This window comes from Aythya marila (assembly GCF_965140915.1).
Source record: "Aythya marila genome assembly, chromosome: 3".
Taxonomy (NCBI): Eukaryota; Metazoa; Chordata; class Aves; order Anseriformes; family Anatidae; genus Aythya; species Aythya marila.
The window spans coordinates 25,092,442-25,120,051 of NC_139044.1; the positions used below are offsets into that span (position 1 = coordinate 25,092,442).

A 27,610-nucleotide genomic window follows, 5' to 3' on the forward strand; every position below is an offset into this window, starting at 1 on the left:
TTTGAAATGCATATAAAAGATGGCCTGTTGTCTTGCTGTAGTCTAGCATATGTTAGCCTGCAGTGAACTTCTGTTAGCTGAGGGAGGCACGACAACTCTGCATCGACTTCAGTTATTAAGCACTCAGGCGCATGTGGCATCAAGGCCCTGTGAACAAATCAAAGGGAGAAAAATGAAAGTGCTTGCAAAGAAGAAACACAAAGTTATTTAAAAATAGAACTTCAGATAATTGTGAAGTTAATGCACGGAGACATAGAACTAAAGCCACGGAAAACTGTGGGAGTTAACTGAAGAACCTATTGCTACTTACGTTCTTTTTGCAGGTGGGGTGGGACAGTGCTACACAGCCTGATGTGAAAACACCATTAAAAAGTAAAACACGGTAAAAACCTTTTGAAGGAATTGTCATTGCTATTCCTAGAAATGTAAAAAGAGTGCTTTAAACCCATTTTCTTGCATTTCAAGTCAACCAAAGTGAATGTTAAAGAAATTGTGAAGAAAGATCTTTTACTTAGGCACGTATAAAATGCGGAACTTGTATGTCTAGTAAAAGGTGAAAATGTTACATTGGTCTGGTTGTTTTATTTGCATTGTCCTGTTGCTGATCAAATAAAACCAAGTATGTTGGACAAACTGTACCTGTTTGTTGATTATAGTGCTAAACCAGAAGAAACAATAAGTAGAAAGAAATAGAATAAACAGGAAGTTATGCTATTTTCAGCATCATCTTAGAAATACTAAATACAGAAATTCAGCAATACATACACAGGTTCTCAGACTGCCTGAATTGTCTATAAACATGCTGTTAGGGTCAAAAAGGTGGTGAAAAATACTGTTTTAAGCACCTTTCCTGACATGCAGGAAAGAAGTGTAAGATCACTTACTCTTCCATTCTGGCCCATTAATATTCAGCATACTGAGTGCTGTTCCAAATAAACGTGTAATTTAGGAAAACAGCCTGACAATAATTCATAAGGACTAATAAAAATATTGCAACTGGCTTTGCAGTACTATTAACAATGAAGTTAAGGATGTTCCACATTGTTGGGACTGCTGTTGGAAGCACAGTAGGGGAATTTTGAGAAAGAAATTTGCAGGAGGGGGAAGGACATAGAGCAGAGGGAACGCTCCCTTTACAAGAACATGTACTGCTAATACTGCAACTGCTGCATAGAGTAGCATCCAGCCACAAAACTGAGCAGGACAGTGCAATGTACTGCTTTGTAGGCGTCTGAAAGAAAGTAAGTTTTACTAAACATTTTGACTTTTTTATTTAGTTATTTTAAAGGTCAAAACTCTTAATGTAAGTAAAAACCCAAAGAAGCCATAAAGGCCAAGAGAAAAGTGATTGGTTACAATTACAGGTCTGGCCACCCCGATTCCTTTCTGACAGAAAATGCCTTTTCTTTGGTGATTCAGACAAGCATATCTGATAAAGAGGGAGAAGAAAAAAAAAAAGTAACTCTATTTCACACTAATTAGCAAGATGGAGCTCAACTCCTCACACTAATACATGCTCTCAGGTTTGCACTCGGGAGCAGTGAACAAGTCAAAAATGAAGAGCAAGAGGACTTAGTGCTACTGCTTTTGCTGTCATCCTGGTACCACGGTCTGTGTAGATAGCTTCTGCACCACTGAAAACTGGACAGCCTTGCTCTGAGGGTGCCCTCTGTGGGAGCTGACGGAGCACTGGGTGAGAGGGCACCACCACCAAAGGTGTGGAAGATGGACTTGGACTTACCCCCAGAGATATCAGGTGGCCTTGGAAAACTCACCTACTTTTGGCAAAGAAAGCTTTTAGGTGAAGGCACAAAGGTCTTCACTGGCAGGCCCCTCTGGGGAGCAGCTGCTTTGTGCCACACAGTTCAGTGCGGCTGCAATACACCGGTGTTATCAAACGCCTGTAATCAACATTGCAGCACCAGGTGTGCCGTGTGTGGACTGCTTCACGCCAGGTTACAAAGGCAAAGGCCCCGTGACAGGAGGGCTGTGGCAGGAGGGCCCAGCGCTGTGTCCCTGCAGACCACCCCAGCCGGTCAGCCTGTCCTGTCCTGTCCCATTCTCCTTCCCTTCCTTCCGTCCTGTCCTGTCCTGCCCTGTCCTGTCCTCCGCCTGCCTCGCCCTTGTGCTGAGCAATGCCTGTGCTCGCTCCTTCCAGCCCCTGCTTTGCTCCGAAAGCCACTCACTCACTGTCAATGGTCGGTGCCTGCCGACCTGTGCTGCTTGGCTCTGTTTTGTTTTGTTTTTCCCCTTTTCTTTTACATTGCTTTTATTATTATTATTATTTTCACTGCTTTTCTCGCACATGAAGCCCGCGCAGAACCCCCTACCCTGCTGAACTACACTACCCAGAATGCCACACGGCGCGGGCGCGAAGGCGCCTCGGGCCAATGGCGGCCGCGCCGGGGCGGGGCGGGGCGGGCGCTGCCAATCTGCGCTGCGCGGAAGGCGCCGGGGCCCGCAGGCGCTGCGAGCACTGCTCCTACTGCTACTGCTGCTGCTACTGCTCCTGCTCCTGCTGGTACTGCTCCTACTGCTGGTGCTGCGTGCGCTGCCCCCGCCCTGCCCGCCATGAGCGGCCGCCCGCCCGGCGAGGCGCTGGGGCGCAGGGTGCTGTGCGGCGCGGAGCGCGCGACCGTGCGGTACGTCGGCGGCCTGCCCGGCGCGGCGGGTAGGTGGGCGGCACCGGGCAGCGCTCGGGGAGGCCGCGGCTGCTGGGTGAGGAGGCTGCAGGAGGGTAGAGGAGGCCGGGGAGGTGGCCGGGGAGCTGTAGGCTCGTCAGCATCGCCCCAGAGCCCGTAAAAGTCACGGGGCTTGTGCCCCAGGAACGCGTTTCCAGGTGTACGAGGGACAAAATGGCAGCTGGGGATGGTGGTCGGAAGGGACGGGTCCTTCTGGGCCAGCCTGGTTACCCCTGTGGTGGTAGGATGGGGAACGTGGGCAAACCATGTGGGGGATATAGTATCCCTTGACTTTAATAAGGCTTCTTACACAGTCTCAAATAAAAATATAATTTGGAAGCTAGGTAAATCCAAGATGGAAGGGTTGTTAAGTGGGCTGAAAGTCTGCGGGTCGGTCAGGCAGAAGCATGGTAATCCATGACGTGACGTCTGGCTGGTACCCGTAATGTACAGGGAACCCAGAAGTAATTCTGGGGTCTGTATCGCTCAACGTCAGTGTCATGGGTAACAAACAGAGATCACCCTCAGCCGGCTGGTGTAACAAAAAACAACCTACTTAACAGTCCTTTCATCTGTCTTGTGTTTATCTAGCTTCCAAGTTAAAACCCGGATCACCCTTAGCTGGCTGATGTAACAAAAAGCAGAACTGCAGTCCAGAGCAAGCTCCATGAACTTTAGGAGTGGGCCTAAAAAATTCCAGGAGTAAGAATTTCTGCATGTAGTGTGAAATAAGCCCATGTTACTGGGTTACCTTAAAATGCTGAACGTGGCCAACAAATGAAGGGAAGCTGTTGTCTCCCCTGTGAGGGTGGAGGTTCTTGATAAAGTTGTGCTTGGAATAATGTGTCTGGTTCGGGTTATCCCAGTTCAAGAGGGATGAGGATAAACTGGAGAGAATCCGGTGGAGGGCTGCCAATGGGGTCAAGGACATGGACAATGTGTCTTGTGAAGAGAGGTTGAGGGAACTGGGCTTGGTTAGCGTGGTAAAGAAGAGAAGTTAGGTGGCATCAAATAGTTGCCTTTGGGCATTTGAAATATGGTAATAAAGATGACAAAGCCAAATTCTTTTATAACAGAGCACTAGCCACAAGCTGTGTCTTGAAAGGTTCAGATTGAACATCAGGAAAATCTTTTCCACTACAGAAACAATGTAGTCCTGGAATAGGCTGCCCAGAGAGGTTGGAAACTCTCTCCTTGGAGGTTTTCAAGATTTGGGTTTGTAGAGACTTAACTGTCTAACCTGATCTAGCACTGGTCATAATCTTCTGCTTTGAGAAGGAAGGTTAGGCTAGATGAACTTCAGGTGTTTCTAGATGTTTCTAGAGCTATGGTGTCTTACGTTTGAAAACGTATCTACCATATTTTTCAGGAATTTGGCTTGGAGTGGAATGGGATGATCCTCAGAGAGGAAAACATGATGGTACCTACGAAGGAACACAGTATTTTAAATGCAGGTGAGTTGATTCCCACTGTTACCATGTTCTGCATATTATCAATATGGTTATGGGAAAATGCTCTTGGTCAATTTCTCAGGCAAATCCTTTTGTTATCAATTGGCTGATATTTAAAAAGATAATAAATTTGAATGCTGTGACCAGCTATGCCATAAAGGCTCTTCCATTGTTATTGATCCAGTTATAGGGATTAGAATGCAGTAAACAGTTGGAAAAGTCGTGGTTTCAGAGGTGGGTAATAAAATGTGATTTTCTTGGATATTGTTAGTCTTACCTTAGCAGGCCTTTATCTTCTACTTCAGTAAGAAAATCAGTATGTCCTACTTACCTTTCTTATGTAAGTGAAGTATTGGTCTGTATTAACCGTCTCAGGTACTGTTTTGGATTTAAGATGACTTGCATGCATATTGTTAAGGGAAACTACCAAGTAAAGGATAATGATGGATTGATACTTGAACCACTCAGTAACTGTTAAGTAAGTTCAGTTGTGTTTAATGGATGCAAAACACAATGTAGCTGTGTGGGCTTTTATTTTTATTTAATTAGTATATGCATACATTGTATTTAATGCTGAAGACTCAAGCACTTAACACATTTGAAATTGGGGAATGCAGGACTCCAGGGCAAACAGCTGCAAGCTGTTGATTGCCATGTCAGGGGCCACTGCAACTGCTGAAAGTTTGAGTTAAAGAAAATACCTGGATGAATTCATAGAAGAAAAGTCCAGCAATGACTCTTAAATACTGAATACTGCGGGCTGCTAGCTCAGTAAGTTCCAGAGCAGACAGTTGGTGAAGGATAAGAGAATACTGAGGTTTTATCATCAAAATACTTGCCTTGCTTTTACATTTACCCCAGCTGTTTTCTTTTGGGTGCTTTTGGAGAAAGGGTGCAGCATTACATGGATGTTTGTTCTGACCAATGGATCACAGCTGGTCATACATTAATGAGGCAAAATGGAGACAAGATTTATACGTCGTTTTTGTCTTCCTCTTATGTTCATAGGCTGGAAGTAACTGTAAAAGGGCAGTTTGATTGCTATTTGTTCCTAACTTTGTGAGTGCTCATTTAAGTAAAATAAATCTAATACAAATCAAATTCTGTGACAGTGAACACTTAGATTTTCAAAAGCCTTCAGTTCATCCTGAAGGAAAATGACAAAAGAAAGTAAGTTATCTGTGGTCTTGCTTTAGGATGTGTGTTTGCTTTGGTTTGTTGGAAAATGTAAGGCTTCTCTGAAATTAATTCCTTGTGTTAATTATGCTGAGAAAGTTAAAGTCATCGATGAGAAGATAAGCAAATTGTCCTTTTTTTTTTTTCTCCAACTTGCATGTGAATGAAGTTCATAAGACTGGCTGAATGAAGTCAGTACAAAGATTTGTCTGATACTGGCTAATAGCAGATGACTGGAAGAGCATGAAAGAACAAGAAAAGTATGTAGCAACAGTCTTGCTAGCTTTAGCTAGTCACGGTTCAAAGATTTTTCTGAGCCGGAGGTAGTATATATGTATATCTATTTTGCTCTGAATGGATGATTCAACAGAAAGAGTTCTTCCTGTGAATTTCTTCCAAAATAATAATTAAAAACATGTAGTCATGGTGCATGTGTTTGCTAACTCTAGAGCACATGTTTTCAGCTTGTGGAAATTGTGATTGTTTCCATTTTTATGAGCAGATGAGTCTTGGCACCTTCTCTGACCTGAATTATAGCTCAATGGTATGGAAGGGACTGAGAGAACTGCACTGTTGCTGTATGACACACAGAAGAAAAAGAACTGAGATCAAAATTATTATTTCTATATTGTGAAAAAGTCTTGTATCTGCTGAAATATCTCCAGGGGGACAAATGGAATACCCTGAGGTAGCAGAGGAGGCTTCTGTACTTGTGTCAAGACCTGATAGTGGTTCCAGGCCTGTTAGAGAATATACTCTGCTATCAGTTCACATGAAAGTTGTTCTCAAACCATCAGGCAGAGTTGTTTGGTCTCAGACTGAATCAACAGAATTTACCTATTAAATAATTCAAAACTAAGAAGTAGCTATTTCAAAATCCTTTTTGGGAATATTCTCTGCCACCCTTAGCCAAACAGGGAAGAGGTAGATTGTGTTCAGTAGTGCAAATCAGAGTTCTTAGTCTGTCTTCTTAACTTCCACATTTGTGTATGGTGGGAGCCCTAGAGACCTCATTATGAGAAAATGAGATGATAACACACACCTTTAGAGAGAAAAAAAAAAAAAAGAAAGAAAAAAAGAAAAAAAAAAACAACAAAGAAATACAAGAACTGATTCACTAGGTACAAGGAAAAAAAAAAGACAAAAATAAGGTGAGGCTTAAGGAGGATAAGGACATTTCTGATGGAAGAGAAGAAATTTAACATTCCTGGATTTTTCCTAGATAAAGAATAGAAAACGGTCTTTAGACAACAGTGTCTTCTGAGTTTGTTAGCAGAAATTCCTTTTTAAATGCCTTGAATTCAATTGAAGCAGTTGCCAAGTTAAAACTAGTTATCTTCTGCTGTAGGAGGACTAATACAAGTAATCATTAGTATGCTCCTAGGAAACATGAGCTCAGAGAACACTCTCAATTCTTGTTGTAAAAAATCTGCTTTCTGAATGAAGCTGCACATAACCATAACAGCCCTAAATGTACTCATCTTTGAATATGCTGTTCATACAATACCTGTTCTTTGTATTCTGTTTTCTGGAGTATTTCTGAAGATTAAGAGAACAGACATAACTGTCTGTATAAGTGAATACCTTATTTTGTCAAGAAGATAATAATAAAAAAAAACAACAAAACTTCAAGTATCAACTCTTTTGTTTATAAAACAATAGTAGTAAACTTTAAACTTTTACATTGTTTCTTTGTAATGTGTATATATGTATATACATACATAAAACAGAAATTTTATATATAGATATGTATATAATCAAACCTTATCAGTAGTACCCTTTGCTTAGAAGTCTGCTTCTCTAACTGCTTGAATTCTGATAAGCAAAAGCAGCTGATGAAGTGCCTTAAACTGTAAACAAATGCAATGAAAAGACAAGCTTTTATTTTTAATTATTTCTAAGGTAATTTTGAAAGGGGTGCTTTAAAAAAAAAATCTTTCACAGTGATATTTCAAGATGACATCACAGGAAGAAAATAAAACAATATGAAATTTTCCTTCCCAAAGGATCTTCTTAGGAGTCCTCATTTGGATAAATCAGCGGGTCTGCAGACAGCTGTATATAGTCTGTGTAGTATGTTTTGTGGAAACACTACCTAAACTCATATGTTTCATGGCAATATGTATGTCTGAATCATATTTTATGTGATACAAATTCAACTTCTTAAGAATCTGAGAACCAAAGAACAACACAGCAGTGCTTCAAAACACGCAGACATCATGAGTGTGTTTATCAAATCTGGAGTAGCTGGAAATGACAATGCATACTCTAGTGGCATTTGTGATTCTTCTTCCTGATAATAAAGTCTTGTTTCCTAATAACTGAGGAAGCTGTTATTTTACCTGTCACCCACACTAGTGTATCATCTAATAAAGTAAGCTGTGTTCTACAGCGCCTCGAGAAATGAGATGTGAATAACCAAGCCTTACAGCAGTGTTAAAATGCACACACAGCAATGAAACTGGGGTGTGCTTTCAAAATGAAGTTCTGGCCGCACACCCCCTTTCACACAGTGACATGGGTGTCCTGCCCTGGTGGCTGTGGGTTACGGGGACACCTGCCCTGGGCCTGCGAGCCCCCTAGGTGCGTGCACCTCCCCTGGGAGACGCAGCCCCTCCAGCTTTCATGTCCCTGCCTTGCTTCCCGCAGTCTGCTGGGGTGTGTGTGTGTGGGTAGGAGGCACCCCCAGGCTCCCACCTGCATGTTGAGGTGTCAGGCATACAGCTTGCTCTCCACCACCTCCGTCCCCTCATTAGGCATGGGCTCACCTCAGCTCTGTCTGGCCAGGGAGAGGTCATACTGCTGGCAGGGTGACTTGGCAGCTGCAGACCAGGTCTTGACTGCTGGTCTTGTACCTTCTTCTCTCTCCCCCTGGGTACAGATGTTTTGCTTTCTGTCATACCTCCTTTCAAGCTAAGTCAACCCCACTCCGATTCTCCCCCCCCCAGAGTGCTTTGGTTCACAGTTGGAAAGGATGTGTTCTCTCCTGCTAAAGAATAGTTTTGTTCTTTATAGAGGAATCCTGATTTTATTTGATTTGATTAATCAAATTTGATTAATTTGAGCAGTGCGCTGTGCTGAGTGGGCATCTACGCTGGGCTGGCATCAATACAGTGGCCTATCCCAAGAACAACCCCACAACCCTGGCGTTATCAGCTGATGCTATTGCTAGAAGTGTTGGCCCCATTAAATTGTACCCTCTTTCCCCAGGGTTGCCTTTCAGAGGAAGGCAGAGAAAAGGAGGGGAGTGCAGGAACTGTAAAACCTGCTTCTGTGATGCATTCAGCCAGGCAGAATTGCAGCTGCTTCTCAGCTCTTTGGGACTTGTTTTTTTCCCTTTGCTTTATTTTCTTCTGGTGGGAATTTGGACTCCAGTATATTTTTGTAGTCCAGAAATGCCAAGCTAGTCTTGCAAAGGCATTACATGTTTTCAGTTTCTTCTTCAGTGAATTTTATCAGTTGTGAGGGGCATGTTTTTAGATTTACAGACAGCACTTGTGACCATCAGCTGTTACTGTTTGCATGGCATTTATGTTCCTGCCTAAAAAAAAAAAGATCTGTTTATATTAAAATAAACTCTCTCTCCTTCAGGAATGACAGATTCACCTCCAGGAATATCTGCTTAGAACACAAACAAAAGCTTCAAATACAGGGAGATGTCAATCTCATTTTAGTGTCTATGAAGAAAAAGCAGTTTAATAAGGGGAGCGTGCATTCCCAAGATTGCTTTTAGCCTCCAAAGATCTCAGATAGGAGATTTGGATTGTTTCACTGTGTGGTGCTGTACCCAGCTGAGATTTCTGCTCTCTGCTGGCAGTGGGAAGGTGTTGAAACAAAACTGCTGGCCCTAACCACTATCCAAATGTGTCGTGTGCACCAGCAGAGCCTTCAGATGAGCATCTGGAGCTGCAGATGTCGTGGTTTTATTTTTTTCTTTCCTTGTTTTGTGGAAGCTCAGACTCAGCTTTCATGTCTGTGTGACTGAGGTAAACTTAGGAGAACTTCAATTACTTGCTGATGCTTGCAAAGCTTCTGCTGTGCAGTCAGGAACTTGATACGCCACAGCAGATTAGTCCTGGGTGTCCCTTACAAGCCCTGTTTGATGCCGCAGCTATCACAGTCTCTATTCAAAAACAAATTGGACGGGGCTTTCTTTACCAAAGTGTGTAGATTCTTCTAAAAGGAGTCTGATCTGTTGAGGACCTTCCCCTTAAAGGCAAAGACCTGTTTAGAGCTCATGCAGGAGATAGGCACGGTTTCAAACAGCTCTAATTGGTGACACCCTCTGAGCCGTGCAGGGTGTATGCCTCCAGCCATGGTTATAATTGCCTTGAGGCAGTTGTTGTGAAACAGCCAGTACTGAGCGAAGACTCCCTTCCATCTACCTTTACCATCCAGGCAGATAAAGCCGAGGTGTCTCCTTGGCTGAGAGGCGTGCTCACACCTGTGCCTGTTGGCAGAGCAGTGTTGTGCTTCGGGCACTGAGAAGTGCAAGTGTGTGACATCCACGGGCACCTGAGGAGCTGTCACGTACCTGTGATGATAGGCAACACTTCTGCTTGGTTCTTCATTAGCGAAGAAGAACGATGCCAATTTCCTCTTTTTTTTTTTAATTTTTTAATTTTTTTTTTTCCCTCAGGAAAATGGTTAAACAGCAGAAACTGGTAGCTTACCTGAATTTTAATGGGTATCCTTTGAGGGCCCCGAGCATGCCGGCAGATGGGCTGTATTGCTTCAGGCTACTGAGTCAGGAGTAGAAAGTGCCCTACAAGCAGTCTTCCGAGATTGGGGTCAGCCTGCCTATTTTAAAAGCCAGTAAGAAGTGTCACTCGCTAACCAGAGCCAGCTGGTTGTCAGAGCCCCACTTGGGCATATTCCAGGTTTCCTGCTTAAGGACACTGGGGCGTACCTTCAGCCACTTCACTTCTGTGCCATGCATTGTCCTGGTTCTCGGACCTTCTGCACACATCAGAGCGAAACCCCTGTTCTCTGGCTTCCAAACGCTCAGCTTAAGTCAGGTTGATGATTAGTACTCACGTCCAACCATCCAATGTGCACACTGGGTGACTCCTTGGGCTAGGAACTGTCTAAATAACTTCTTGTTTCCCCGTTGTGGAGAGTGATGGCTGGTTGGTGTGCTTCTTCACGAGTCCAAGTGCTGTACACGGGCTGTGTGATACACATGTATGGTTTGTACAGCTTGGTCTTGTACAGCTTGTACTCCCTAGCGTGAAACTTAATACAGGCAGTGTATTTTAGGGAAAACAACTTGCAGGTAAGTGACCTCTCTCCTCGCACATGTAGTCATTTTGCCTGAAAATAGGTTCTTACTGCAGCATCTCCTTTTCTGTCCTTCTCTCTGACAGTTCTTGAAAAAAGTAGATCAAATTAATAAAATGGAAACAAACTTAGGCTGTGGAATGGATTTGAGTATTTATTACGTAAGATAGCATTGAAAGGGACAGAGTACTGTCCTCGGTTCAGTGAGGACAGAGTTAATTTTCCTCCTAGTAGCTGGTAGGGTGCTATGTTTTGGATTAGGATGAGAAGAGTGCTGATAACACCCTGATGTTTTAATTGTTGCAGAGCAGTGCTTACACCAAGCCAAGGACGTTTCAGCTTCTCACTCTGTCCTGCCAACGGGCAGGCTGGGGGTGAGCAGGAGCTGGGAGGGGACAGACCCAGGACAGGTGACCCAAACTGGCCAAAGGGGCATCCCGTACTGTACGGGGTCATGCTGAGCAATAGATAGGGGTGGCTAGCCAAGGGAGGAGGACCGGACTGCTCGGGGGTAGGCTGGGCATCAGTCAGTGGGTGGTGAGCAATTGCCTTGTGCATCACTTGTTTCATACACATTACTATTAGTAGTACTATTATCATCATTATTGTTATTATTATTGTTGTTATTATTATTTTCCTGTCTTAATAAACTGTCTTTATCTCAACTCACGGGCTTCACTTTCCATTTCTCTCCCCCGTCCCAAAGAGGGAGGGGGAGGGTGAGCGAACGGCTGGATGGTGTTTAGCTGCTGGCCGGGTTAAACCACGACAGTACTCAGAAGTGATGGTAGCAGGAGAGAAAACCCCTATGATCTTCCTACAATCAAAACAAACAAACAAATAAAAAAAACAGGATGGGCTTGAGAGAGGGAATGCACCATACTTTTTGTATAGCTTCAAATTACCCTAGTGCCTAAGAAAGCAGGAGGCAAAATATCTAATTTTCTTTATTTTTATTTCCCTGAGGTTAGAACTGGTTTCTGCAAAGACAATGAGAGGACGGAGGAGTGCATGGAAATGGTGACTTGAGAGGACAGAAATGGACTTAGGAAGGGGCATGGTGATGGAGAGACCCAAAGGTCTTGGCTATGCCAAGCATAAATGGCATGACGAGAAGGCTGGAGGTGTGGGCATCTATGTTAGCTCTGATGAGAGGGTTGGGGAGAGGAAGGAATTAGCAGAATGGTTGAGTGAGCAGCAGGATTGTTGAGTGCAGAGGAATGGAGATGACAAAGCAGGGAAAGTCGAGGTGATAGGAGAAGGAATAGCAGATTTCAAAATAAACATACAGCAGGATATAGGGTAAACTACAGGCAAACAGAACAAGAAATGTTATTTATGGAGACCCTAGTGGAATCTTGCAGCATCTGCCATCTACAAAGCTGTTTGACTTAAGTAAATGCAAGTGTAGGAGTGATGTACATCACGTGTAAGTGATGTTATAATTAAGGCAGTGAAAATGTGATTTGTTGTTTAAAGCAGTGTTGTTAAGAAGAAGTTGCGTGATTTTTACATTAGAGGAAATTTGACGTTTGAACTAAGCAAATGTTTGCAAACTATGAAGAACTTCAAAGAAGTGGAAGGAAGGGCTTAAGAGAGGTTTACTAAATCAAAAACAAGTAATTGAAAATACCTGTTGAATATGAATATTCACACTGGTTTCACATTCTCTAGGTGAATGTGCTTGTCTGCATGTTTTGTAACCATTGTACTCTAAACTTAGTTGCTACAAAACTAGACTGAAAATTGTTTTAAAGTAAATAATATGTTGGTTCTATCCGGTTCTTTAATTGTGTTATGAGAGTACTTACTAAAATAAATACCAGAAATGTTAATGAATAAAGCTGGCACAGACAATTTCCAGTACTGATCATTTAATAAAAATGTAAATATATCGTGCCCAGGCTATTCCATCTCCTTGCAATAGGTCCATAGGATTCATGGCCTCTGGTTACTGTTTTTCTGAGAGAATTTTGGACTCTGTAGAGTTGATGATGTGTATTATGGTTTGCTAATGAGCCACTTGACGTTTACACGCTGTTTTGAAAAGAGGAGTTTTATTTACATAAGTGGTTTCATCCTCCTGAGTACTTTCCAACCAGAGTCAGTGCTCTTCTCAGCTGGAAGGCAGGCAGGTAATCATAACTACCAATTTTCTTCCTGCTGTTTTCTGGCTGATCCTCCTATCAGATCCTCCATCTGTTCCGTGATACCATTCCCACAACTTGTCTTTGCCAGTTCATCCTACTATTTCCTTTCTAGTTTTGATAGAAATTGTCAAAGCAATTGCATGGCGAGAAATTGTCATGTGTTTTTCAGCTCAAAGGAAAACTAAGAAACTTCATAGGACTCTGTAGAATGTGCATTAGCCAGGTAATTTTGTTAAATATTCATTTTCAAAATTTTACCAAGTTAGTATTAGTTGTTTTTTTTTTTTAAGTTTGAGTTAGTATAACAAGAGGTACAATTTGCATCTTATGTCATTTGACAAAACTGCGTTCTCTTAGAATTATGAGTGATTTATTCAAGTGAAATATAGTGAGGGAATGCTGACTATTCTGACTCCTCTCTTCTTCCTACTATTCTGAGTATTCCTCAGCCATAAGCTGAGCTAAGGCTCCAGAGAAGTTTGTCATATGATTTAGGTCTGTTTGTGTCTGTCCATAGGTAGAAACTACTTTTCTGGGAAAACTCAGTACATAGTGAGTTTGGAAACAATGGAATGGTTATTTCTGATAATGGCACTGGCGTGGTAATCTTGATGTGTAAGCACGTTTGGAGATGTGGTGCTTCAGTTCTCATAACATTCAAGTGCTATCAGTGATACTTTGCAAGCCTTGCCTGGTTTCACTGAGCAGGAGTGGTGCTCTAAAATCAGCCTGTAAAATATCCCTTTGACTGCTTTGGTTCGTGGTATTTTTCTTAAAGTAATAATCAGTAATTTTTAGACTTTCTTTTTTATCATACTTTTGATAACTTTTCATATTTCACTGTTTCCTGGCTGTTCTTTTCTAGGCATCCCAGAGGAGGATCATTTATCCGGCCAAACAAGGCAAATTTTGGAGTAGATTTTCTCACTGCAGTAAAGGACCGATACGGGCTGAAGGAGCAAGATGTTCAAAATGGGACAAAGAATACATTAGTACTGGGAAAGAAGACCGTGGAACTTATTGGCATGGATTCCATTGCAGAACAACAAAGGCAAGTGTAATATATGAAAATCTAGGATACGTTGCTGTTCAACCATAAGGAAAGAAAGAGTATATGTTCCTCAACGGTTAGGGTAATTATTCCATAGTTCTTGGAGTACTATTTCCTCTAAGAACGTTCAAGAAAGTTGTTGATGAATTAAAAGGTTATTTGAAATTTCTGATACAAATTGTCTAATTTCACATGATGCTCTTTGTCTGATGTGATTGTGAGCTACTGCCAAGAGATAACCTTGCTTGTTCCCTTTCTCTGTGTCTGCTGTTTACTTGAACACGAGATCTGGTGTTATGTCAAAAGGTGAGCTGGTTCAGCTCATTGTTCTAGTATGAAACCATTCTTTGTTTTGTGGGTTAGTTTTCCGTTGGATCCGTGAATTAGCTCAAGTTGTACAGCAACCACACAGTTGCCAAATTGGAAAATTCAAGGAGAATGCATGGAGGGAAACAGGTACATTTCTCTTTTGGCAGCAACGTGTAATTATATGTAGACTGGATCTGGTGAAATGGCAGGTTTTCTTGCCCCTAAACTTACTCTGAAATTTCTTGTTATATTTCTTGTTAGTCAAGATCTTGCATGCAAACTACATTCAAGTAACTTTGGGTCTACAAATACTGCCGTTCTTTATCATGTTGGTACATGTTTATTTTAATGTGGCAGTACAGCAGGACAGAGAACAGGTTCCTGCGGAATGATAAATATCATGTGATTGAGATTGATGGAGAACAAATTTAATACAATAGACAATTGCAAATACAGGGTTTTTGCTTGAGATTTCAATGAATGGATGGTAAACTGAAGATTTGGATAGCACACAGGATGATCTGCATATTATCAGTAATGTCTTCTATAGCATTATGTTTACCTATACACATTGGTGGTCCTTTAAAAATAGATGGATTTTTGTATTTTCTGAGTATTGTACAGTATTTCTTGTTTCATCTTTGTTTAATCACATCAGCACTGACTATGTAACTAAGAGAAGGAAAGCAGAAAGTCACTGTACTGCTAGTAAAGCCATCTCTCAGTCAGTTCTTGTCAATGCTCATTTATCTGGGAGGGTAAGAAAAAACAAATAACATAATGATGTGTAGTAGACTGCAGTTCTAATGACCTCCAGTACCAGAGAGGTAACAGTTCAGTAGGTGGTAGTCTCCTCTCCGGGACCACTGATGTACTCCCTTTGCCTCCCAGAACATACTTAGCAGTTAAAACTGCTATTTAAAAAAAAATAATAAAATAATAATAATAAATATATATATATATATATATATATAAAATGCTTAAATAACTTAGAACCTCTTGCAGAAATTATTACCAAAACCACGTTTAACTTGGAAACTCTAAATTCCAGTTTGCATAGCTACAGTGTGTCTGTTTTATGACTTTTTTTTACAGTTGGATAAGTATCAGTTTTTTTTTTTTGTGAGGAGGCAGAGGAGAGGGGAGTGAAGGGGAAGAGGAAGGTGGGGGAAAAGGAAGAAATCGTGATTCAACCAGACCTACTTTGCAGTATAAGAATCCAAGGAAGTATAAATATCCAGGAAAGATACTAAAATGTGCAGTGTTGATTTATAGAATCATCTAGGTTGGAAAAGACCTCTAAGATTATCAAGTCCAACTGTTAACCTAGCACTGCCAAGGCTACCACTAAACCATGTCCCTAAGCACCACATCTACACATCTTTTGAATACCCCCAGGGATGGTGACTCAACCACTTACCTGGGCAGCCTGTTCCAGTGCCTCACAACCTTTTCAGTGAATAATTTTTTCCTAATAACCAACCTGAACCTCCCCTGGTTTAACTTGAGGTCATTTCTTCTTGTCCTATTGCTTGGCACCTGGGATCTACCCCCACCCCACTACAGCCTCCTTTGAGGTGGTTGTAGAGAGCAATAAGGTCTCCCCTGAGCCTCCCGTTCTCAAGGTTGTACCACCCCAGCTCTCTCAGCTGCTTCTCATAAGACTTGTTCTCTAGACCCTTCACCAACTTCGTTGCCCATCTTTGGACATGCTCCAGCACCTCAATTCCAAGTTCTAAAGGAGCTATTTATGAAAATATTATTTTCATAATATTATGTTATTTCTGTTCAAAGATTACTTAACAGAATGTTCTTTCTCATTTAGCCAGCTGAACCTACTGGTAGATATCTCGGTGCGTGAGTGTGCAGTGAGCCATGCTGGTCAGAAGGAGGAAATCAGCAGAACATGTGCTAGTATCCTTTTTTGAAGGTGCTGTATAATATGATACCACAAAAAAGTATATATTTTAGCATTCCAAGTGTTCACTTCAAAGAATGTGGAACTGTATTTTTATCCTTTTATTTAAAAAAAAAAAAAAGTTTAAAACCATAGTTTGTGTTTGGAGGCTTATTTCAGTGCTTGCAGAGTTAAAATGTAGAAGCCTACAACTTTTGAGAAGGAATGCAGACTGTGGGTGAAAATAAACAGTGTTGTCATAGGTTGTTACTGTGACTGACGTTTCCAACATCGCGATTTTTTAAATTTTACTCTAGATTAGATAAGCACATAAAAATACGGTTGATAGGTTCGGTAGGTACCACAGGTTTCAAATATATAACTAATAATGTATTCAGCGTACTGCATGTTGTAGCTATATTAGAGAAATAGAAAGCGTATTTGTTCATTTGTAAGGATTGGTAAGAATTCCTATCAATACAAAAATTAATCCATTTTTAGATTTGTAAAGTTAAGCTCTCTTAAGTCATTTTTGTACCACAGAGCAATGTAAAATTTGCTGTAACTGAATGGTAGTACCTCTTAGGGCAAACAAATGTATTCTATTTCTGCTTATTTGATTAAAAAAACAAACACCCTAATTCTAGTGTCTGAAAAAGGAAGTTCAGATTTGAGATGTTTCTTTTCTTAATATGAAATTTCAGATATCAGACATATAAATCTATCAAAAAATCTGCTGTCATCTTGGGATACAGTCACAGATATTGCTTCTCAAGTTCCAAATCTGGAAACACTTAATATCAGGTATATTCATATTTGGGTTTCTGTACCTTTGGGGATATGAACAAAAAATAAGAGGCTCTTTTAGATACGAGGTCAACGTTCATAAGATAATTGAATGCCTCAATACTGGTTTTAATTGGAGCTAAGTTTTTAAATACTTTTTTTTTTCATTATGTCCTTAAACAACGAATGCATGTGGTCATGTATGTGATCTCTGTTGTCCTATTACCAGCTTCCAAAGCCTTCATTGTGCAGTACACACAGTGCAGCTAAAATAATTTCAAAGGGATGTAAGCTAAATTGAAATAAATGCCATGTTAGTATAAAAACAATGTGAGCACAATTTTTGTATTTGTTTTTATAGCTAACGTGACAAAAACGATTTTTAAATAGTTGTAGGTGTTTCATTTTCTTCAACATTTAGCACTGAACAGGTATTGCAACCTGGGTGCTATTTGTAAAATTAGGATCTAACTTTGCATGAAGCATACGCAGTCATTTATTATTATCAGCATACATGAGAATATGGAAAATTTATTTTAATTCATAAGAATAATTATTTCATTTTTTCATTGTTGAGAAGTGTGGCCTAGACTAACAGGTTTTCAGAAGTTATTTGTGATTTATTTGTGATGAAACTGGAATGCAAAATGAAAATGATGGTGGAATTTGAAGCTTATGACTACAAACTGAAATAGCTTGAATTTGTTTTTTTTTATTAATTGTTTTGGCCTTCTGTTAAGAGTTTACTTTAAAAAAGAAAGACATCACCAAGTAAGTCTGTTAATGATTTTTTTGTGCAAGGAATGTTGGAAGAATAAAATTGATAGTTTTCCAGCAGCTCTCTCAGAGCTTGTTTAAATTGGAAAAAATTACTTACAACTATGTAAGTGTAACTACATCGAGATTTTTTTTTGGTCTTAATATACAGGTAGATCATACTTCAAGAAAGAAACACAAATGTCTTTGGAGGGCAGATTAAGAAAACTAGTTTGAAGTCTCCAGTTTTGAATCTTTTAACTATTTGATAGTAATATTTTTTGCTGTTGACAATGGTTATCAAATCCTTTTGTTTTACATACTTTTTGTTTCAATCTAGATAGTTTCAATTAACATTAAGGAGTTTAAGCCCCAAATCAGACTTTGTTTCATTTAGTATTAATGAAAATCATTCTTTTCACATTCAAAATTTAGGGAAAGAAAAGGGCGGGGGAAACCATAGATGAATAAAAATGCATTTTTGAATTGGGAAAGTAAATGAGGAAAAAAGTTTGAATATAAGTAATATTTTGTAATATATTTAAATATGTGAAACAATGTCAGTGTTTGTTGTTTTTTTTTTAAATGCTTACATTATTTTTGTACTTAGTACATAACTCCAATTTAGTGACTTAAATAATTGTGTTTATTTAAGTTTATGGTGATAATTATTCTTTTTACACAGTGAAAACAAAATGAAATTTCCATCTACATCAATTTCTGTATCTAATGTATTTTCAAAACTGAAGGTTCTGGCACTTAATCAGACTGAGATAACATGGACAGAGGTAAAAACCTTGATTTTGTTTTCATTTATATTGGTAGGTTTTAAAACAAGTAAAGCACATTAAATATTATACATTATATTCTTCTTCTGAAGTGTAGTCATCCTCAGAAAAGGTGCTGTGACTTAACTGTATTAGTTGGAAATGTAAGTTATATTGGCACTAGAGTCTAATGAAAAAAATGTTTAACCTCATTTACATTTGTAAATTAACCAGTCATTTTTAAGCATTTTGAAGTAAAATTTAATTTCATGTTCCCAAGGTTGAATACTATTTGTTTCCTTGTACTTAGTAAAAGTTTATCTATATTTTAGTGCATATATAGAACAAATGCAAAGAGAAAGAACATAGGTCAGTATGACATGAAATACTTGTTTTGGCATCACTTTGCATCAGCATGAGATTGGCTTAGTGTCTTTGCATCTACAGAAAATGCTTGAAATACGTGATACCTAGTTACATGCAACACAGACACAGCACAGAATAAACAAAGCTTTGACTTTTTTTTTTTCAGGGACTGAAATATGCAAACATTTAAATGATTCTATTCTAGTATCTTGTTTCACTAAGGATGAAGTCCTGTTCTCAAATACATTAGCATTTGAGCCCATAAGCCCATTTAACATGGGGCTACAGGGCCCATGAAGCCAATCTCGGTAGTGCCATCCTACAAGTTTGGAACCACAGATTGTGTGGCTGTGCAGAACCCGTTTGCTTTCATCTGTGCTTGTAGACCTAGACACAGGAAAGCACCAGGTGGAAGAAAGGGAGTGCTAGGCAATCTCCAGTATTTATTTCTGGTTTTGAAAACTGTAATTTGTTCCGAATATGTTCTGAGGAAATCTGCATAAAGTGTAATTTCTGGAATAATTTTTCTCAACTTCTGTTATATTAAATTAAGTTTTGCTCTTAGGTCCTTGTTTGTGCTCAAGGATGGCCAGCACTTGAAGAATTGTACCTTACTTCTAATAATATTACAGTTTTGGAAAGGTAAGACATGTAACGTACATGAGCCTTTTGTGAGTGATGTACTGCGAAGTCAGATAGCAGATAGAGCTACGTTCCTGTAATGATTGCATCACCATGACATAACTGTAAAATAATTGGTGCAAGCTTCATGTGGTGTACTTCAAAACATTTGAATAAGTAAGCAATTACTTGCATGCAGTTATATGCTTAAAAAAATAGTGTTTTCATTAAAAAATAACTAAACGTGTTTTTTTTTTTTAATTTTCTGTTTGTTTGGTGCGGGTTTGTTGATTTTGTTTATTTGTTTGTTTGATGTGGCAGGCCCGATAATGTCCTGCAGACCCTGAAATTGTTAGACCTCTCAGACAACCAGTTACTGGATGGAGATCAGCTGCATCAGATAGCATATCTCCCCAGGTAGCTATTAAACAAATTTGCTGGAAATTCTTTGTCTTGTTCTTATTCATTTCCATAGTTTTTGTTAATGGAAATGTGATCATTTTGATGTTGCATTGAAGGTTTATGGATTCTTGAAATAGAAGCATTTTGCCCTCTTGAGGAGAGTAACTGCGTTACTTAATTGAGCTACATTAATATAGTCTTATTTTTTTATCTTTCATAAGCAAGACATTCTTAAGCTGTTTGTTATGAGATTTTTATTATATACTTATGAAACTAAAGTAATTTATCACATTACAAAGTTCTTTATGTATTAGTATGTGCTCCTTTGTATCCAAGATAACAGGACTGTAGAGTTTTTCTGGTCTGGCAAAGCAAAAAAGATACAGAAGTGGCTTTTTAGGAAAAAAATTCTGACCATGACAGTGTCGTAGAGGTTCATCAGTAGCTGCGCAGCCATCTCGTGGTTGTTTGAGTCTGCAGAATGCTGGTGGACAGCTTGTTGGCAGGTGTTACTCTTGAGGCTGGCACATTAAAGATCACTGGTGATGGGCAGTTTCCAACAGCAGTTTACACCCATGCTCCCTACCTGTTTGTTCTTTGTAAAGAAAGCAAAATACAGTGAGATTGGAGGGAGCTGGCAATAATTCTGCTGCTTCTCTGTCATCTGCTTGTGATTGTTAACTATGATGAAGGTTACAGTGGTTACTCTACTGGTAGTAGCATGTCACTGTGTTTGTATTGGCGGGTCCCCTGCACAAGGACTCTCTTTGGAATTTTCATGTGCTTTTTGAGGGTAGTTTAAAGACTTTGAAAGATGTGTACTTCAATTTTTTTTTTAAAAGAAAAAAGTATAATTTTTATACTGCATTACATAAACATATTTTCACTTTGTTAAGTGAGTGTGGTGGTACCCTTTACACAGATTATTCTGTTTCACTGTACACTCAGTAGCAATGTCTTTATGGTATTTATGGGCTTGAACTATGATTTGCTGCTCTGGGGCTTATCCAGGGAAAGTAGTGTTCCTTCTTAAAAGAGCACTTTCCTTCTTAAAAGTAGTGTCCCTTCTTAAAAGAGCACTTCAGTTCCAGTGAATGGAATATTGTGGGACTAATGAAAGAGTGTTGTTAATTTGCAGAATTATTATCTTGAGCTGTACGCCAAAATAGCAGCCATGAGGAATTAACAGCCTATTTTTAAAAAAACATATGGCAAATCACACCATTCAAATCCAGGAGTTATTTTGAAAGCTTGAAATTATTGTACTTATTCCTTGAAAAAAAAGTATTCTCTGAAGTGTGGGTACTATCTATATAACTGCCAAAAGTTTATTAGATCTTTGTTTAAAAAAAAAAAAAAGTATATTCTTTTACAAAAAAATGTTCTGTACCAATTACAGTAATCATTGTATCTATTAAATTTCAGATTAGAACAGCTAATACTTAGAAACACTGGAATATCTTCCATACACTTTCCTGATAGTGAATTTGGTATGTAAAAGAAGCAATTTATTTATAGTTTTATAATTCTGTTTGTTTAAAGTTTTCGTTATTGTCTGTAAACTTATTCTTTTTCCTAGGATGCAAGACTAAAATGTTTCCTTCATTAAAGCGCCTTGCAATAAATGACAATAAAATATCACAGGTAGGTTAGATTGTGGTGGGTTTGCATTCTGCATATACATCTATCTTTGTTTAAGAGTAACTCACAATTTGCTCACAATTTTTTTGATTGCTTGTGTAAGATCTTGAGGCATCTACCGAATTCCTTGATCAACACAGAGGGATGATTTAGAATTTTAAAAGATTCTTGGCATCTCAGTTAAACAGGTTTGTGGTAGTTAGTCCTATCCCTCCTCTACCTCGTAATTCTTCTTGTGGAATTCTAACGATCTAAAATGCTGAGTAGTCCCTGGTCTGTTTAGTTTTTTAATTAAATGTAAGAACAGGATGAAAGTACTTGGTTCTGCTGACCAAAAGAACAGTTTCTTTCATGGCCATTGTACAGGAAAAGTCACTGTTACTGTTTATTGTTCTGAAATGAAGTATGCTTTATGTTTCCTCAAAAGACTGTTCCCCTCCATTTCAGTGGTCATCAATCAATGAGCTTGAGAAACTGCCAAGTTTGCGGTCACTGCAGTGTCACAATAACCCTTTGATGGACACAGAGAAGAACCCGGAGACCCTGAGACAGCTAATTATTGCCAAGATAGGTCAACTGGAGGTTTTGAACAAGTCTGAGGTATGTGATGCATCAACAAATGGCATGAGTCTATGGAAAAATTGTTTTTAAATCATTGCCTGAGGAATTCATTTCATCTTCTTTTAAGATTGTGTTCAGAAAAGTAAAGTACTGATTATTCCATCACCTTTAGCATGAAAGAGGGCAGAAACAGCATCTCTTCTGTAGCTACAAAAAATATCTGCATCATAATACAAGTTAACGTCTTGGCTTAGGTACTCATCTATGGATCAGACAGTACGTAGAGGTACAGAGCTCATAAGATTCTTAATAGCTTTAAAATGTACTGAATTTATGGATCAGTTAGTACTTAGTAATGGGGTTTGTAAGATTATTGGTAGTGCTAACATGTACTGAACATCGAAGTGATTGTAAGGGTGTCATGAAATAGATTTTCTTTTCTGGAAAGTCATATAATTTTATTGTGCTCCATTCCTGTGCCAGTACAGATCCTTCCTGCTGAAAGAAAAGGAGCAGAGCTTGATTATCGCAAAATATTTGGAAAAGAGTGGCTAGCAGCTGGCGGGAATTGGAACCCAGAGAGAAACAAACCGAGTGAAGAATTTCTTGCTGCCCATCCCCGATACGCAGCGCTTTGCCTTAGTAAGTACAAGTAAAACGAGCATTTCCTCACTTCTGGCATTGTGGTAGCACTTGATTTTTCTCTCTTCAGTTTGTTCCCTTCTGCCAGGGGCTTTTCCCTGTGCTCCTCCTGCCTTGTAAAGCCCACCTGTAGGCAGGCCTGCATGCACCTGGCTTTTGCTGCTGCAGAGCAGCTGCACAGTGCTGCGCCCCTCCAGGTGCTGCTGCTTCATAACTTGTGCTCACTGCTTCAGCTGACATCTGCGAGCACCTGCCCCAGAGCGCTACTGGTGCAGCACCGGGGGCTCTTAGAGGTGGGAGTGTCAGGCAGCACCTCCGCCTGCCTGCTGCCTGCTCCACTCCCTCCTAAATACACAGAGCTGTTGGTCAAGGATCACGCCTGCAGCGCCCCGTGCTTTTGTGCGGTGTTTCTACCGCTTTGTGTGCAGCATCCCAGCTGCTGCGGGAGCTGAGGCAGCAGGTTTGTGCCCAATCCAACACTGATTGCTTTTCTTAGGGCTGCTGTTGGGTGTTAGTCTGAGAACTGCTCATGTCAATGCACGCTTTCCTTCACACAGAATATGGTGCACCTGAAGAAGGAGAACTGAAGGGACAACAGCCTTTGACTCTGAAAAATCAGCTTCTGAGTAAGAGGCCAGAAATGGTCAAAATTATTCTTTCTGCATTTGAAATATTTTATAAATTTTGTGTTTAGGGAGAACAAAGCATTCAAAAGCCTCTGAGAGGTCACAGGGTTGCAGCATGTAATTCTGTTTCTTAGCAATATGTGTATCTATGACTTGGATTAGATACCTGCTTCTCTGTACACCATCTCCTTTCCTCCCTCTACCCAACCTGAATTATTTTCTTAAATAAGACTTAATGAGGAATTCAGTACTCTATTCTCATAGTCTCAATGACTTCCACAGAAAAGATTTGAGATTTTAACCTTAACAGCTGAATTGTTTTCTGATATTTTTTTTTTATTAGATTCTTAATTTTAGAACAGTCAAGAAAATTAAAGCTAGCTTTGGTAGTTGGGGCTGTTTACATATTTAAGCTAGATTAATATCCCAGATGTACTTAGCTTTGTTTCCCATTTGATAGAATTGATTGTATATTTTTAATCCATGTCCAAAATAGTATTTTAAGGCACTTATATTCTAATGTTTAGATGGAAAACTAAATAGAACAAGGAATGTAGTTGGCTAGACATACTAGAAACTTTTCTTAAGGGGCCTTAATTTCTAGTTATTTTTTTAAGTTAAAAATATAATACAAATATATTTTGAGGAAATTAAGACAGTTTAAAGCAGGTTTTTAACCTGGAGTAGGCAGTTTCACATTTTACTGCAGGTTATTTTTAAAAGTTAACTAGAACTGAAGCACTTTTAGGTAAACTTACAAATGATAAAAATGAAAAATTAATTTTAACTTTATAGAGAACAACTAAATGCTATCATAGCTGCTCAGACACAGGCTCTGTTGTAATTGAGAAGATCAGGCTGGGGGGGTAAGTGTATAAAAACAGACTAGGAAGTCTTTGTGCTTCTGACAGAATAGGGCTTACCTTATTCACTAATGCTTTACTGTTCTCCTTAAGCTTTGACAATTAAATGTCCTGACAAACCTGAACAGAAGCCAGTAGAAAAAAAGCTACCAGGTAAGAAGTCTTCTTTCTTGTTTCAGATGTATAGCTCCTTTTGAAATAACTGTAATAGGGAATGACAGCTGCCTCTAGCTTTGTCAGCTCCTGAAGACTGTGTTACATAAAGGAATGACAAAGGTAGAACTCATGTGAGAAAGTCATTATTTTTCTGACCTTCACCCAGTTAGTTACTTTCAGTCCAGTTTGAAAATTGAAAATTGATGCATGTGTCACCATGTGTGCTGCTGGTTTCATGTAATGTGTATGAGGCAGAGGCTAATTAATGGGTATGAAAGCTGGTGGGTGTATTTGCCGAGTAACAAGAACATGAAGTTGTAATAGCCAACTACGTAGTCTGCAGTTATAGATTTTTATGTCTAATATTTTACAAATTGCTATAAATTACATTAGAAATCTGATTCTGACCTGTATCAAATTTGTCTTTTGTGAAATGTTAGTGCCTGTAGTGTCTACCAAAATGAACAGACTTTGTTCTAAATCAAAGTGAAGTCTCAGAGATGTAGCAGAATGGTGTCTGAAAGAACAGACTTACACAAACTTTATTCTAAAATAAAAATCACATTTATTATCACAAGTTGCATAAAATCAGATAGATACAGCTTTTACAAAAACGTTTGATAGAAAAATATTTGTCTAAGTACAATGTGTGGTATTACAGGAATAACTCACTATTGCTGTGCCTTTAGGTAAAGCTTCAAAAGAAGTAAAAGTTCAACCAAAATATTGAGTATATCTATTGCAAACACAGGTATCACCTCTGGAACAAACTACATTTACTCATTCAAGATCCATTACAAAAAATATCCTGCCGTGTAACTGACTTCATAATAGAAACCACTATACAACTCTGCTGGCAATTTGGTTGGGACGAGTTAACGTAGCAATATTTCTAAGAGTGGCACTAGTTCCACAGTGACATTCGTTGATTTGTGCTGGGAAAGCCAATTTCTGGTATGAAAGCTTCCAGGAACAGTCACCAGCTGCAAGCAGACAGAACCTGACTGGTACATGTCCCAAAGGTCACTTAGTTTAGTGTGTAGCAAATTCAAACTCAAAAAAGGTAAATTATGAAGCCATAACACTTTGATTTGGCATGTGGGATCAAAACGCTTCAAAGGTAGTAGCTTATTCTGTCTGACCCACCAGAGATTGAACCGTTTTCGATTTGACATTAGCAGTTATCATTTCAGGTACAAAATACATTATTGCAGTGTTAGAACTGAAGCAGCAATACAGCCTTTCACTGTTGCTATGAGCAAGTATAGCTGAATAACCAGTACTTCACTACAGCTCAGTGGTAGCAGCATTTTTCTAACCACTTGGTTTCTTTCCCTTTTCCAGAGTCCATGACTATTCAAAGGGTCAAAGGATTGCTCTATCGCCTACTTAAAATTCCTGGTTCAGAACTGAAACTGTCCTACGAAAGTTCTAAAGTGAGTTAAAATTAGGTAATTCAGCAACAAAATACTTCATGCTGCTAAAGGTCAATAGCATGTTCTAAAATACTACCTAATGAAATTGATTTCACTTAAGGAGGGCAGTCTTCCTGCTGTTAATTTAGGACCTGATTCAATGCCTGATCCTCCCTGACTGCAACTGCCTGATCTAAATTTGGTTTACATTAACAGAGGTCTGGTAAGACTTAAACTGAAATCTTTTTTTCCTTTCGTATTCTAGCTGGCAGGAAAAGAAGTTGAACTAGACAACGACTTAAAGCCTTTGCAGTTTTACTCAATAGAAAATGGAGACTGTGTGCTAGTACGGTGGTAACAAGGAGCTCCCTTGATAGGCTGAAGGCAAAACCAAGATGGGAACTGCAGAAGAGTTACGGACTGCCTGCAGACAGCAGGTACAACATGTGCCTGAACACCTGTGGGAGAACACGAATTTCATACGTGGCACCAGAGCACTATACGATAATACTTCCAGCTCCTATACTTAGCAATTAATCTTTATGAAGGCCTTTGCTTTTGATTGAAGTGTCTTATCTGGGAGACACCAAATAGTACTTGAAGTCTTCAATTAAATAAAACTCAAGGTAACCCTTTTGCCAATATTTTATACTACCTTACCACTGCAGTGGTGAGAATTCATTTGTATGGAACTGATACATGATCTGGTTGTGATGTCCTCACTTATAATAGCTCTAGAACAAAATTAGTGCTGCACTGAAAGAGGCTACTTGTGCTGTTTTCACCTACTTCTAAAGACCTTAAAGCAAAGAAACGTAAATCAGCGGTAACTGTAGAAGTATCTGCACAGCCTTAGAGTGCTTAAGGTCAAAATCTGACAAACCTTAATTATACCTGCAGAGTTAACATACCACAGTATAAGTAAGTTCTCAGCATACTGCAAGGCATTGATATTTAGTTTACATTCTTTAGTGTGCAGTTCCTCAATTGTATTTTACTTTCACTTGTATACCACCAAATTCATACATAATAACAGAGCTACCAGAAAAACCTCCTTATCAGGCTAAGTTTGCAGTACTTCAAGATTTGGTATAAGCAAACTTTGATTTATTTTTTTAATATATATATATCTAAAATTATAATGGTATAAACAAACTAAACCTAACAAATCCCAAACCCTAGCTGTCCCAGCCCCTGCACAGATGAGAACAACCCCTCAAACTGCATGGAACCTGCTGCAGCAAGACTTACCAGACGCCCTGGTACTAAGCACAGCTCTCCAGTGGATCCTGGTACGGCTCTATACAGAGTTAAATCAGTAGTACTTCAATTTACAAAAGACAGGCTAGTTGGCATTCGTATGTGCATTTATTAATTACAAGTAGGTCTTTGACTTCATATAAAAAGGAAACTGTTTATCTTAAACATTTTGGTTTTTGTCAGATCAACATCTATACTATAGAAAATGAATAGTATCAGTCCACTTGTAATTATCAAAAGGGATGTGCAAATATTGTTACGCTTTAGTTGAAACCCAACATTAAAGGATACCTTAATATTCTGTATTATTCCAAGAAGGAATCCTGATGTACACTTTTCCATCCTTATTATATGCTACCCTGTTATCCAAGGCAAGTCCCTCATCTTTCCTCACATCTACAAGGATCTCCGCACAGCTCCTTTGCTCTCCAGAGCTCTCTCAGTTCCTGGGGAGAATACTGAGGGGAAGACAGCATACCACTCTCGCATGCCTTCTCACACAACCAGAGACTATCCTGTTAGAGAGACAGCAATTTCAATATTTCTTAGAAAGAATTCAGTGCTCAACAAACCTTACTTCCAAGAATCAGGTCTTCATTGTTTATGGCGATACATTTTGCACACGAAGGTCACCAACTAGAGGCCTAGAGGCAGACTTCCCTTTCTGAGCTGCTAGAGCTATTCAAAGAACTTGCAATTGGGGGATGGAGGATGGGTTTGTGTTTTTTTTTGTTTGTTTGTTTGTTTGTTTTA

At 39.4% G+C, this 27,610-nt stretch overlaps 2 protein-coding genes across 3 annotated transcripts in view; one reads left to right on the plus strand and one right to left on the minus strand.

Annotated features, from left to right (window-relative positions):
- Positions 1–2,463: 2,463 nt before the first annotated feature.
- Positions 2,464–26,000, plus strand: TBCE (tubulin folding cofactor E). Its single transcript, XM_082756048.1, has 16 exons — positions 2,464–2,671; positions 4,051–4,135; positions 13,604–13,793; positions 15,928–16,012; positions 16,700–16,799; positions 18,223–18,325; positions 19,236–19,312; positions 19,613–19,708; positions 21,119–21,183; positions 21,273–21,337; positions 21,782–21,934; positions 22,384–22,537; positions 23,095–23,163; positions 24,120–24,179; positions 25,527–25,618; positions 25,863–26,000. The coding sequence occupies exons 1-16, from the start codon at positions 2,572–2,574 to the stop codon at positions 25,953–25,955; spliced, it is 1,587 nt and encodes a 528-aa protein (XP_082612174.1). The 5' UTR covers positions 2,464–2,571; the 3' UTR covers positions 25,956–26,000.
- The window catches only part of B3GALNT2 (beta-1,3-N-acetylgalactosaminyltransferase 2), a 31,284-nt gene continuing 28,391 nt past the window's right edge, over positions 24,718–27,610 (minus strand). For both annotated transcript variants that reach the window (XM_082756050.1, XM_082756049.1), the window contains exon 12: positions 24,718–27,372. In XM_082756050.1, coding sequence (XP_082612176.1) covers positions 27,238–27,372 — 135 coding nt within the window. In that variant the 3' untranslated portion in view covers positions 24,718–27,237. The remainder of the gene's footprint in view (positions 27,373–27,610) is intronic.

Bases quoted from the DNA above. Each gene is read 5' to 3' on its own strand.
- TBCE (XM_082756048.1), top strand. From the start codon at position 2,572: ATGAGCGGCCGCCCGCCCGGCGAGGCGCTGGGGCGCAGGGTGCTGTGC. The intron at 4,136-13,603 runs GTGAGTTGATTC...GTTCTTTTCTAG, and splicing joins ACACAGTATTTTAAATGCAG to GCATCCCAGAGGAGGATCAT. The intron at 22,538-23,094 runs GTAAGTACAAGT...TCCTTCACACAG, and splicing joins ATACGCAGCGCTTTGCCTTA to AATATGGTGCACCTGAAGAA.